The sequence below is a fragment of the Balaenoptera ricei genome, chromosome 6 (genome assembly GCF_028023285.1).
Source record: "Balaenoptera ricei isolate mBalRic1 chromosome 6, mBalRic1.hap2, whole genome shotgun sequence".
NCBI lineage: Eukaryota > Metazoa > Chordata > Mammalia > Artiodactyla > Balaenopteridae > Balaenoptera > Balaenoptera ricei.
Window position 1 is genome coordinate 6304100 of NC_082644.1, and position 13410 is coordinate 6317509.

Sequence of the window (13410 nt, forward strand, 5' to 3'; positions counted from 1 at the left end):
AGTCAAGTTAATAACTCTAAACACTATTAGAACTTTGTTTATTCATCCAACAGTTAATTTTGGAATGTCTCTCGTATGCTGCACTTCAGCCCATTTGATGTTTTTCTGAATGTTTTAGCCATATTAGAACAGGACAGCTTTCAAACACAGTTATACAGTGGTTTATTCACAGCAAGTGAAATAAATCCCTTGCACCAGAAGCTCAAGTTTTAAAGCAGAAAATAAACTGGGGTTGAAGTCATGGAAAACAAACCTTAATACCATCCCCAGATGAGAAGTATAAATTCACAAATTAGTTCTCTTTGTCACAATAAGTGCCGGTTGGTGAAGAAGTAGCTTGAATATGAGTAACTTCATCTCATAGCAGCTTCTCTCTTCTACCTTGGGTTTCTGTGAAAATATAAAATGTATTTCATTCACTTACCTTAGTTAAGTCAATAATATTTCATCCAATCAGAAAACGTAGTCATAGTAAGTTTGGAACCAAACACTGCAGATTGCCTCTGAATAAATATGATGAAATGTTCCTTTTGCAGATGCAAGTATTGGCATTATGATGAGAACCTGCTGACGGCCAGCATCGTCATCGTCTTCCACAACGAAGGGTGGTCCACCCTCATGAGGACAGTTCACAGCGTAATTAAAAGGACTCCAAGGAAATACTTAGCAGAAATTGTGTTAATTGATGATTTCAGTAGCAAAGGTAATGGCTATGGAATCGACATTTTGTCTATAAAATAATTATAAGCAATTGCAAAAAGGTGATCTCAAAATAGTCTTCAGAAGTTAATAATTAGCACCTATTGATAGCATCTATTATCAACAAGTTGGCACTATGCTAAGCATTGTATGTGAATTATTTTGTTTCGTTCTGACGGTAAGCCTTGTGATACATATTGTTCATCTTCATTTTGCACTTGAGGCTCAGAGATGTTAAGTAACTTGCCAGCGGTGACAGAGGTAGTCATTAACAGCTGCATCCAAATCTATAGGCTCATAAGTCTGTGTATTTAACCACAGTCTTATACTATACCAATTCTGTGGGCATTGGGTTTTATAAAAATTTAATCGTAGAGGTAATTTGTTGAATGACTGAAAAAAATGCAATGGCATGTATATTGTAATGCCACCCAAAGCTCCGTCCAAATCTATATACTGAAACCTATATACCTGTTTAATAGCTTGTATTTTGCATTTCAATGTATTTTGAATTTGACCAGAAACCATGGACTTATTTATAAAAGAAAGTACCTACTAAAGCTTATTTTGTTCTAGATTTGATTTAAGATATTGAATAGAAGGAAATTGTGTTTTATTTTTTACTCTCTTTATGGAGCAAGCTCTAACACATTTAGGGAGACATCGGTTAGTCTTGGTTCAACTTGGCTAGAGAGAGATGGAGCAGTGATTTTCCAGATAAGTGGGGTTTTTTAAGTTAAAATTTTTTTCTTCAAATAGATCCATTATTGTAAGCTGAATATATCTTCTTAATGACGTAAATATCAAAAGATAGATAATGCTATAGCTCAGACCCCAAAGCAGCATGTAATTATGCTCCTAAAACCCAAGTCTGGGCAGTTATTTATTCTTCTTTGCTTGTCCTAAAACTGAGTTGAAACCTTTGAAAACTGACCAAAGAGCACAGACCACTCAATAACAACAGGATATCTGCTTTTTGGCAAATGAGTTTTGCAGAGAGTTTTTGTATATAAGTAGTGATACAACTGGATATAATGTTAGAAAAGAAGTCAGAACATGGGCAGCATAAAAATACCATTCAAAATGGCTTTACAAGAGCTTCCTCCAAAACTTAATTTAGAACTCTTGCAGTCTGGATAAACCTCTGCTGTTTTTGGAAGGACACAACCAGAATCTTGATCTTGTATACGTATATTAGCATGGAGAGAAACAGAAATATGACCTACCACTTTCTTCAACTAATCATTTTTAATTACAGCAGGGAATGTATAACTTTAAATTTTCAGTCATCAAATGCCTTTAGCTTAGACATCTTGGTTGCAATTTTCTACAACGGGATCATTTTCATTAAGAATATTATTCCTGTCTCAAATAAATATTTGAAAATATGTTTTTAAGTGATACTGTTGGTGCCAACAATGTTTTAGATTTAGCAAAACTTAAGTCTACAAAAATAACTTGGAGAAATCCCATGTCTATGATTGTACTGATTTTAAGAACCACTATGTTATTAATACAAGTTAAAAAGCTCAGAATAGTCTTTAAAAAAAAAAAAAGTGAAGATACACCAAAAGGTGTTTCCCATTCTAAAATCTTGCTTTCTTGCTTGGCCTGAGGAAAGAACACAATTGGGGGCTTAAGTTTTTTGTCCAGTTTAATTTTTTTGTGATCAGTGCTTCTGTTGTTACAAATCTCTAACAGCCTCTTGTGACACATTTTAAAAGCAATTACATATAGGGTCTGCTTAGCTTACAGCGTGGGGAGGGTCGTTGATTGGGGCTACTCTTGGACAGAAGTACAGAAGGTCTTTAATTACTCTTCCCAATTTCAAAACACCCTTGAACATCTGTCAGTCCTATCCTCAGTAAAACTATACAGCATTTGGTAAATCTGACTTAAGTGAAAACTTGGATTGTTTTCTTTCCCCAATATATTCAGTAATTAAAACTCTGAGTTATAATTTTTCTTTTAAAGACAAAATACTTAACTAATTTATATAAAGCCTCACAAAAGAGCTGGCTGCTCAGAACCTTTGGGTTTCTGGAAGCTACAATGTCCTCAAAACGGAAGGGTCTGGGGCCTTTGAACAGAGAACACTCCTCTCCACCTGTGCATCGGGCAAAGGGCTACACAGACCACGTGTCCTCCTTGCAGCACTCAGGGAAGGAAGCTGCGGGAGCACTTCCGCTCACAAGTGCACGTCATTTCCGCCTGCTTCTCATTGGCCACAGCAAGTCAGGTGGCCCAGCGTGCAGTCCGGGCTGGGGCTGCGGAGGATTGATCACCCCCTAGCAGGGGCCGTGTTCGTTCGGGGCACTGATCTATCCACTGTAGTGAGACCCAAGGGCAGCCAAAGTCATCTTAACTAGAATCTAAATTTAAAGAGCACACCATCAACTCATTTCTGGCCGTAACAATTTATTTTAGATATATTTAGATCACATATCCAAAAAAGTACCTAATGCAAGTCAGAAAAAAAAAACTTAGGACTGTACAGAACTAAAAAAAAGAGGAAGGTAAGAGCTTTTTTTAAAAAAAACAACAGCAACAAAAAACCCTTATATTGAAGGGAAAATCATCAAGACTTTCTGGGGAAACATTGTAATTCAGCATGAGAATTTTATTTATAAGTCTCATTACAACTGGACACCAAAGTAGAGAATGGAAAATTTTTTCTTCTCAATTTTGAATACCCATGTGTGGGTATCTTGCTAATTATAAGCTCCTTAAAAACGAGTAAAGTATTAAGTGTACAGCCTGATTTGCCCATTTAACCACTGGCTCATTACTAAATACAGCTGTTTTGGGGGTTGTTTTTGTATTCATGGGCCAAAATTTTAAACAACTTAAAAATAATTTTTGTGTCTTCAAGAAACATCTTTAAGGATCCAGGAATTAGTTGTGGCTGTGATGAGTCAGTTTCATTGGCTCATAGTGATGCAAACAAAAACTGTTCTCTTGCAACTAGGAAGCCAAGATGGAAAGTTTGGCAAATGTATCTTGTTTTTATAACATAAAATTTTCTCTACCAAACTGCAAACATATATATGTGTGTGTGTGTGTGTGTGTGTGTGTGTGTGTGTGTGTGTGTATATATATATATATATATATATATACACACACATATATACACACGCATATGTGTGGAAATGATATATGTATTTATTATATAAATATGTAAAGATTTATTTATAAATATATACATATACACACATATATATATACAGACACTTGATGCTTAAAATACAGAGAAAATGGGATCTTTTATTGTTACTTGCCAACTGAATGGGAACTATATTCATCACCACACCGAGACTACTCCCTTCAACACTGATTGTAGTAGAAAGATGGCTCAGAAACAAATATTAACCTATACCCTGTGTGAATCCCGAAGGCCATGTAATGTTATTTATAGGCAGTACATCTTCAGAAATCCTGAACCATTGCTTCTTCCAAAAGCAGAAAACTATTGTGCCTGAAAGCTTCTAGATATGATATTAACATTTGATTTTTTTAAGTTTTCATGTCAGTTGGCATAGTCATCATTTATTTGTTTAGAGAGAGGTTTGATAATTCTCAGGCTACCTAGTTCTCCGTAGGTATATTAAGCTCAAAATTTAACTCAATTAATACACTTCACCTTACTTCCCTATACGTTTAACATTCAATGTGGTCTGTGTAAAATTACCGAGTACTCAAAGGACCTGTTGCCTATCCTCATTTCTTGAGAAAAATAATACTTTAAATGGGGACTTCCCTGGTGGCGCAGTGGTTAAGAATCCGCCTGCCAGTGCAGGGGACACGGGTTCGAGCCCTGGTCTGGGAAGATCCCATATGCTGCAGGGCAACTAAGCCCGTGCGCCACAACTACTGAGCCTGTGCTCCAGAGCCCACGAACCACAACTGCTGAGCCCGTGCGCTGCAACTACTGAAGCCCTCGCGCCTAGAGCCCGTGCTCTGCAACAAGAGAAGCCACCGCAATGAGAAGCCCACGCACCGCAATGAAGAGTAGCCCCCGCTCAACACAACTAGAGAAAGCCCGCACACAGCAGTGAAGACCCAACACAGCCAAAAATAAATTAATTAGTTAATTTTAAAAAATAGTTTAAGTGGTTTATTAGCCATAAATATAATTTATAATGTTGACTGAATTTTTTATTCATAGAACACTTAAAAGAAAAACTGGATGACTATATTAAGCTGTGGAATGGCCTAGTCAAAGTATTTCGAAATGAGAGAAGAGAAGGTTTAATTCAGGCACGAAGTATCGGTGCCCAGAAGGCTAAACTTGGACAGGTAGGACACATTTGATATGTATTATGTCAGCATTTTGGATTTGGTCACTAAAAGATCGTCTACATTTTTAAGTACCCATCTAATTTTTAATTTTTTAGAATTGAAAATGCTACCTTAAACAGATAACTTATATATCAAAATTGACTCTAACGCCAGTTTATATTAGCATCTAATTTTAAATTGTACGTGATATATGTCGTGCTGTATATGAGTTTTCTTTCACCCTGCCTCTTTTTTTTTTTCAGGTTTTGATATACCTCGATGCCCACTGTGAGGTGGCGGTTAACTGGTACGCACCACTCGTAGCTCCCATATCTAAGGACAGGTAACATTACCTTGCTTTTTTTCTTTCCTGGTTGAAAAGTTAAACCCCATCCTAGAAGGACAAATAATGTTCCCATTCTTCTGATTCCAGTTCCATTCAGTGCATCAAGTTGTATGTTGAGTATTATTTTTTAGTTAGTTGTTTCCCTGGGTGGATCTAGGTGGCTACTTGGGGCTGATTCATATGCGGGCAGTTAGACATTTGGGATAAGCCTAGGGCATCTCACTCAGAATCTTCTTCCTCTGGCTACAAAAGCTTTGCTCTAAGAGTAATATTAATTGTTCCCGCACACTGTGGTAACATTCTAAAGACTTGAAGGAGCATGCTTTGGAATTCTGCCTGTGGGTTGTTTTATGCCCTTTGAAGTGATTATTTTACACAGTAAGGGCCAGCTCTTACCTGTGGCAAGACCTTGGGTTCCCATAGGACCTTTAAAGTTTAGAAGTAGACAACTAGCCTATGGAAATATGGTGATCACCAATTTACAGAAGGTCTGAAACAGTAGACGGGCAGCACCAGTTTTCTAGTTCCCAAAGCCTTCCTTGCTTTTAGTCCAGAATCCTGACTATTTCAGAATCAGGAAGAAATAAGACATGTCCCTGTGGCAATGGCCTGAGTCAGAGGAAGAACTTTTGGAGGATTTTATCATCAGAGCATCTATCAGACACGATTTCCACGTGCTGTCTGATTTAATCCTCACAGCAACCCTGCAAGATAGATATTATTGCCTCCTTTGTACTACAGAGGATGCTGAGGCTGAGAGAAATTAATTAGTTTGCCCCAAATCTGACAGCTTATAAACTACCCAACTGAGATCTCTCCGGGACACCTTCCACCGCATACTTAGAAATCCGAGAATCATAAGGAGAGATAACCAGGCTTCACCTGTCCTGGTGAAAGCTGGCAGTCCTCGGGGTGGTGAGGGAGGCCATACCACAGGGACCCTCCACTCGCCCATGGGAGTCCACTGTCTGGACGGAATAAAGTACCTTTCCCCTGTATCGAAATTCTAAGCCCCATTGATTTTCCCCTTCTCCTTGGTTTCTAAACATCTAAAAAGCACCTTAACATGGCTGTAAAAAACTATAATCTCCATTTTAGGATATGCATTTTAAAATTCTTTTCTGATAAAATGAACGTTGGAACAAGCAGGATACCGATTATCTTTGTAGAGCTGGCTCTACACCTGATTGGTCATATAGTTCTAGCATTTTCATGAAGCCCACGTAAAAGGTATAAGATTTTTTTGCTCCAAATTCTCAGGCCACTATTTATGTTCTTCAGCAGGTTTTGAGGGATTTTTTTTTCCTTGTTTTTTTAAAAAGCAGGAATACAATACAGTACTTTTTTTTTTTTTTTTGCAATAAAAGAAAAGCTGTTTTTTCCCAATAAAAACAAGTAGGAAAAGAAAATCAAGTAAATGTACAGAAACAGATTTTCATAGTCACTGCTTCCAAAGAAGTAGAAAGCAGCAAAGAGTTGGGAGCACTGCTGAACATGTAGCAGGTATTATCTTTCTACACACACACTCATTTTTAATGGAGGGGTAAGGAGGGAAAATAACAGGCAGGGAAATCTGATAAATAATGAGAAGTTACCAAGAGAGTGTTGCCTGTAGGACCACAGTGAAAATGAGGAAATCTTATTAAGTTCAAGTTCATGGCTCTTTGTCCCTGACATGTGTCTGTGAGCCCAGGGACATCTCCTCTCGCCTTCCCTTAAGAAAACAGCCTCCTTGACTTTTCAAAGCATTCATTCACTTCCCATTAGATATGAAAATCCCCTAGTGGGGGAGAAAAAAAGGCAAACCCACAGTAACAAGAGAGAATCTAGTTAGGCATGCTCAACTAGTCAGTTTTGGGTTCTTAAATGCTTTTTCATTTTCTGTAAATGTTTCAGAACCACATGCACTGTGCCTCTGATAGATTACATAGATGGGAATGATTATTCCATTGAGCCACAGCAAGGTGGGGATGAAGATGGTTTTGCCAGAGGGGCCTGGGACTGGAGTTTGCTATGGAAACGTATTCCTCTAAGCCACAAGGAAAAGGCCAAAAGAAAACATAAAACTGAACCTTATCGGTAAAGATTACTCCTTCCTTTTCTTACGTGGAACGTTTACCTAAGTACTTTTCTTTTTTTCCTTCCCCATGTACTCGTGTAAACATGTGGGTCCCTACACGCCCTTGCATTTCATCTTCGCTGCCATCATCAACACAATACAGAACCACTTGCACGGTGCCGATTATAGATGTCATAAATGGCAACACTTATGAAATTGTACCCCAAGGGGGTGGTGACGAAGATGGGTATGCCCGAGGAGCATGGGATTGGAGTATGCTCTGGAAACGGGTGCCTCTGACCCCTCGAGAGAAGAGAATGAGAAAGACAAAAACTGAACCATATCGGTAATCACTAAATCACTTACCTGTTTCTCTTTTCTCCAGTTGCTGCTAACCTATTAACCTCTTGCCAAGCTAAAAAAGAAAAAAAAAAAAGAAACTTGTTTTTAAAACTGTAGATGCTGTCTCAGATTCTGAAAGGGTTTCTTTCTTTCTGCTGTTTCAGAGGTTTAAACTCACACCTGCTTCTTTGTGGTTGCTTTTTCCTTAAAAGCAAGCTCCGTTTGGGGGTGAGCATGCTTTATGGCATTAATTCCAAATACAGGTGAAAAAAAGAAAATCTTTGCCATCATGTCCTAGTAGACTAGACATGAAATTTTGTTCTTTTGATGATTATGTCATTCTGTAAGTTTAAAATGCTCACATTGCTTACGACCCAAGTTTTATATCCACTTTGATGCCTTGTGGGTAGTGTTGACAATGAAAGACAGTAACAAGAGGTTTTTTTTCCTTCCTTTTGTTTTATATGCTAACTCTTAAATACTAATTTCATCCCAGTTAAATCTGATGAATAAAAATACATGACTTTGGGAAATGTTACATAGAATCTTTTATTACTTCATTTTCAGAAGAGCACTTGATGAAAAGGAAACTTCATTCCAAAATCTTCCTTTTTCTCCCTTCTTGTGGCTCTTCAAATAGAACAACTTGTGCCACTCTCTCTTTGGTCTTTTCACTGGAATATTTTACCATCTTTCAGAAGAGTGACCCCAAATGAAATGTTTGCGTAAATGCTAATGTAGACTTCTAAATGTGTCTGATTTTATTTTTCTGATCTTATGGTTCTGCTTTTGGTCTCTCTCTTCCTGTTACGCTACTGATGATGTTAAAACTCAATTTGGGGAAGGTGTCTCCAACGTCATGCAAAAAGCTGGTGGGATTTGGGCGTGTCGTGATACCAGGATACTGAAATGGCAAACATAAGGAAATTATACAACTTTCAGCTTTATTTGACATTTTCCAAATTTCTCTTTGAAGTTCTTTTTCAAAAATTGTCCAGGAATCTACTGCTTACCCACTTACCCTGACTCACAAATAATTCTGGGAGAAAAAACATAAGGGGTAATAACTACAGTTCTATTTCTACCAATCCCATGGGCTAGTAAAGAAAATGTTTTAAATGTGGTAGAAAATTTTAAGGAAGGTTTCTCTTTAAGTTACTCACTGATTTCCATGTTAAGATACATTTTCAAATATGTACTGAGATAAGTGGGAATATATTTAAAGATCAAAAAGACATAGTTACAATAGAGTAATGTTAAATGACAGTTAAATAAATGTGGCATGAAAGTATAACTGAAAACGCAATAGGGCTGTTTCTCCTCTAAGAAGAAAAGCCTTCTGAGAGAATGACTTTCCCCTGATGTGACTTCCCTTTAATATTGAAAATATTTCTTGCTTCATTATCTTTTTAATTAATATATTTATTTATTTATTTTTGGCCGTGTTGGGTCGTCGTTGCTGCACGCAGGCTTTCTCTAGTTGCGGCGAGTGGGAGCTACTCCTCGTTGCGGTGCACGGGCTTCTCATTGCGGTGGCTTCTGTTGTTGCGGAGCATGGGCTCTAGGCACACGGGCTTCAGTAGTTGTGGCACGTGGGCTCAGTAGTTGTGGCTCGCGGACTCTAGAGCGCAGGCTCAGTAGTTGTGGCGCACAGGCTTAGTTGCTCCTCGGCATGTGGGATCTTCCCGGACCAGGGCTCGAACCCATGTCCCCTGCATTGGCAGGTGGATTCTCAACCACTGCGCCACCAGGGAAGTCCCTTGCTTCATTATTTAATATTTAATGAGTGCTTACTATGTGCCAGGCGCTATTTTCTGGGGATAAATTTTAAAGAGATGTGTTCCCTCGTGCCACTTAACATGTAGTGGGTGAGACAGAAATTAAACAGTTAACTGCAGGAATAACTGGAGCAGCAAGTGTGACGAGTGGTGAGAAGAAAAGCTCACGGAAAGTGTCTTGAAAGTGACGCTGAGGCCGAGCCCTGAGGGATGAGAAGTCGGCCCTGTGGAGGAGGAGGGAGGGCCATTCAGGAGACTGTGGCATAGCCAGGGCCCTGGGACAGGAGGGGGTTGGGCAGAGCAGGGAGGCATTGCCTGCTGCCTGCTGGGGCTTAGATGGGGCAGGAGAGAGCGGAGGACACAGTCGGGGTTCCTGTGCCTGGTCTAGGATGGCAGCAGTGACGCTAGGAAGAAGTGGGTTCAAGATGTGTGTTGATGGTAGAATCAGTAGGAGTTGGTGATAGACTGAATATCAGGTGTGCTGATGAAGAGGCTCTAATGGAGGGATCTACCTAAGAATCGAATGCAGTGATAATTCACTGTTCCCAGGGGAGGGGGAACAGGGTGAAAATTATTCCTAACGGTGCGAGTGGCTTGCCCTAAAAAGCTATCAAGTCTTTTTTTCTCTTGTCCCTAAAAAGTACCCAATTCAAGGTCCTACTCAAGAAGGACCACAGATCACCCTTTGGCAGCCCTGCCTCCTGACACAGTAAATAGCTGTGTCTAATGCTCCTGTGTCATTTCTGTGCTATATTTGCAAACTCTGAATGAACCGTGGCTGTTCTACCATGATTTACGCCCTTATTTGGCAAACCACTGAGCTATAAAATTAAAAAATGAGAGACTACTTCCATGGTGTATGGTTTCACTCATCCCAGAATGACTCATAAATCATTTCAGGAACATTTAGCAGACCACGGCTGTATGGCTCAGTATTTTTAGGAGTGAAAGAGAAAATTCTATTTTAACTAAGTCTCAAGGCTTAATTTTTAAATAAACAAAGGAACCAAGGCGCCCTCTAATGGCGAAATGATGTAATGCTCTAATTTGTAACGAACTGTAACAGGATTTCAGTTAGAAATTATAGTAAATTCATAAGGAATTATGAACACATTGTTTCATGAAGGCTTTATAATTTCTTAATGTTTGGCCATCAGTTTTGTCTCTTCTATGCACTACTTATACTGTATTCCATAAAGGCTTGTTATCTGTTGTTGAAGGGGTATTGGGGGTTTGTCTTTAAAAGTTATTTCAGCGTTTCTTTTTCTTAGGTCCCCAGCCATGGCTGGAGGATTATTCGCCATTGAACGAGACTTCTTCTTTGAGCTGGGTCTCTACGATCCAGGCCTCCAGATTTGGGGTGGTGAAAACTTTGAGATCTCATACAAGGTAACATTTCATTGAAACAAATGCAGTTTTCTAAGCAGTTATGGATTCTTGTGACATTCAGATAAGACTGGTTTCTTTGGGAAAAAAAAAAACGAAAAACCTGTTTAATGCATTTCTCTAAATTATAAAGAAAGACTAACAAAAATATTTGCCTTTTGGGAAAACTAAGGCAAAAATGCAAGCTCCAAACTTACTACATACGTAGATGGCTCAGCTAAAAATGGAGGCCAGCGAGCTTCAGAAGTAAAAATACCTCCTCTCCTTCCCCTCCCACCCCACCCCCAAAAGCCTTCTGTACCTCGGAGCCTTTTGTGATAGGAGCCCTTGCGGGAATCAGCAGGTGTGGGGCTCCATTTGACCATCCACTGCTGAAGCTCGCCTTCATCACCGCAGGACAGGATGCTTCAGGTCAGAGGTAGTGATCGTGTGTCCAACAGTGATCGTGTGTCCTCACACTGACCCTGGAGCTGCCTTCCTGCAGCACCCACCCCTGCCCCCCGCCACTTCCCCAAAAGAAAGAAGTATTTTCCAGTTAGAGTTGAACACATAGGCGTTACCTCTTGTCTTAAATGTCCGGTGCTCAGCACTGGGAGGGACAGAAGAGGAGAAGCTCGGTCCTCGCTGTCAAGGAACTTACAGCCGATGAGAGATGAGAATTACGCTTACATTCGTAGTACGATCAGAAGGTAGACCGACATTCAGGTGGTGTGATTCAGAGGCAGCCCATGCTGGGGGACGTTTTCGAGGCAAAACCAGGAAGACGGGCCGAGCTAAGGGGGAGCAGAACGGGGAAAGGCGCAGGGCGGGCACGGGGCCCACCGTCTGGCAGAAGCCGACAGCATGAATCCGACGGGCGTCCAGGAAGATGGCGTGGGCAGGGGCGCCAGGTCCACAGTGAGGAGAGCCTTCAGTGCTGGGCTGAGAGACTGTTGCTTAATCTGACAGGCAGTGGAGACCCATCGGAGAGACTAAGCAGGGGACAGCATGACCCAGAGCTGCCCTTCAGCCAGCCTAATCTCCTGCTATAAATAAGGGAGCCTGAGTAGAGGCAAGCGGAGGCGAAGGAGCCGCCGGTTAGGCGGGTATGGTAACAACCCCCCAGGTGGGAGGAAGCGTGTTAGCGCTGGGAGAGATGAAGAGCGTTGGGACGCAGGAGTCTGCGTGGCTCTGCGGGGCCTCAGGACGGGCCCCTGGGTGCCCTGTGCGCCTGCGTTACCCAGCGGCCTCTTTGTTAGCATGTGAGCTTGAGAAACAAGAAGTTATCGTAGGCTCTGTTTAGCTGGTGAATTCCCCGTAGACCCTGTGTCTAATTTAGACTTTAGGTTTACGTTTACAGGACAGATTGGGCGTTTGAGACAGCTGCCACGTGTGTCTTTCCTGACAGATCTGGCAGTGCGGTGGCAAGTTACTGTTTGTCCCTTGTTCCCGTGTCGGGCACATCTACCGTCTTGAGGGCTGGCAGGGGAACCCTCCGCCCGTCTATGTCGGGTCTTCTCCTACCCTAAAGGTGAGTCTTCCGGTTAAAAGTGGGGGGCTAGGGAGCTGACACGTATGTGCCACGTGGCCACTTAACGCCAGCTCGCTGGCCAGGCGACATCTTTTTTTTTTTTTTTTTAATTTATTTATTTATTTATTTATTTATTTATTTATTTATTTATTTATTTTTGGCTGTGTTGGGTCTTCGTTTCTGTGCGAGGGCTTTCTCTAGTTGCGGCGAGCGGGGGCCACTCTTCATCGCGGTGCGCGGGCCTCTCACTGTCGCGGCCTCTCTTGCTGCGGAGCACAGGCTCCAGACGCGCAGGCTCAGTAGTTGTGGCTCACGGGCCCAGTTGCTCCGCGGCATGTGGGATCCTCCCAGACCAGGGCTCGAAGCCGTGTCCCCTGCATTGGCAGGCAGACTCTCAACCACTGCGCCACCAGGGAAGCTCCAGGCAACATCTTTGAAGCAATCACGCAGGTTCTCTATTTTCACTTAGACTAGACTTATTCGTCAAACTTCTTATTGTTTTCTAGGATTATTCCTTGTATCCCACTCTGATTAGAATTCCATTATTGAATGGTTTTGAATGTTCTCCGTCAAGATATCTCAGACTTTAGAACTCCACTCGATATTCTGTAATGGCCTATATGGGAAAAGGATCTAAAAGAAAGAGTGGAAATATATGTATAACTGATTCACTTTGCTGTACACCTGAAAGTAGCACAACATTGTAAATCAACTACATTTCAGTAAAAATTTTTTTAAAAAATGATAACTCAAATTTTTAAAACCTGACACCATGTAGGAGAGTCGTTGAAAGGGAAATACCAACGTCTATTATTCCCACGTGAGTGAAACACTATTTTTGTTTGGTTTTTAAAAAGTAAAGTAATTATAATAGAAGTTTGTGTAGTAAACAAAATCACATTTTTCAACAGTGCTTGCAAAAGGTGAATGAATAACTTTTGTCCCTCAAACCAGGGACAAACCAGGAGAGCTTCACACAGAGGCCACAGCCCCAGTGCCGGCAGAACGATGG

At 40.9% G+C, this 13410-nt stretch overlaps 1 protein-coding gene across 8 annotated transcripts in view; it reads left to right on the forward strand.

Moving 5' to 3' along the window:
• GALNT7 (polypeptide N-acetylgalactosaminyltransferase 7) overlaps positions 1-13410 on the forward strand; it is a 137277-nt gene that overhangs the window by 99937 nt on the left and 23930 nt on the right. For 5 of the 8 annotated variants that reach the window (XM_059926758.1, XM_059926757.1, XM_059926754.1 and 2 more), the window contains 6 exons: positions 537-703; positions 4865-4995; positions 5241-5320; positions 7220-7402; positions 10774-10891; positions 12276-12398. In XM_059926758.1, the coding sequence (XP_059782741.1) occupies positions 537-703; positions 4865-4995; positions 5241-5320; positions 7220-7402; positions 10774-10891; positions 12276-12398 (802 nt within the window). Of the gene's footprint in view, positions 1-536; positions 704-4864; positions 4996-5240; positions 5321-7219; positions 7403-7545; positions 7729-10773; positions 10892-12275; positions 12399-13410 lie in introns of all 8 variants that reach the window. The other 3 variants (XM_059926753.1, XM_059926755.1, XM_059926761.1) reach the window with 2 other exon arrangements.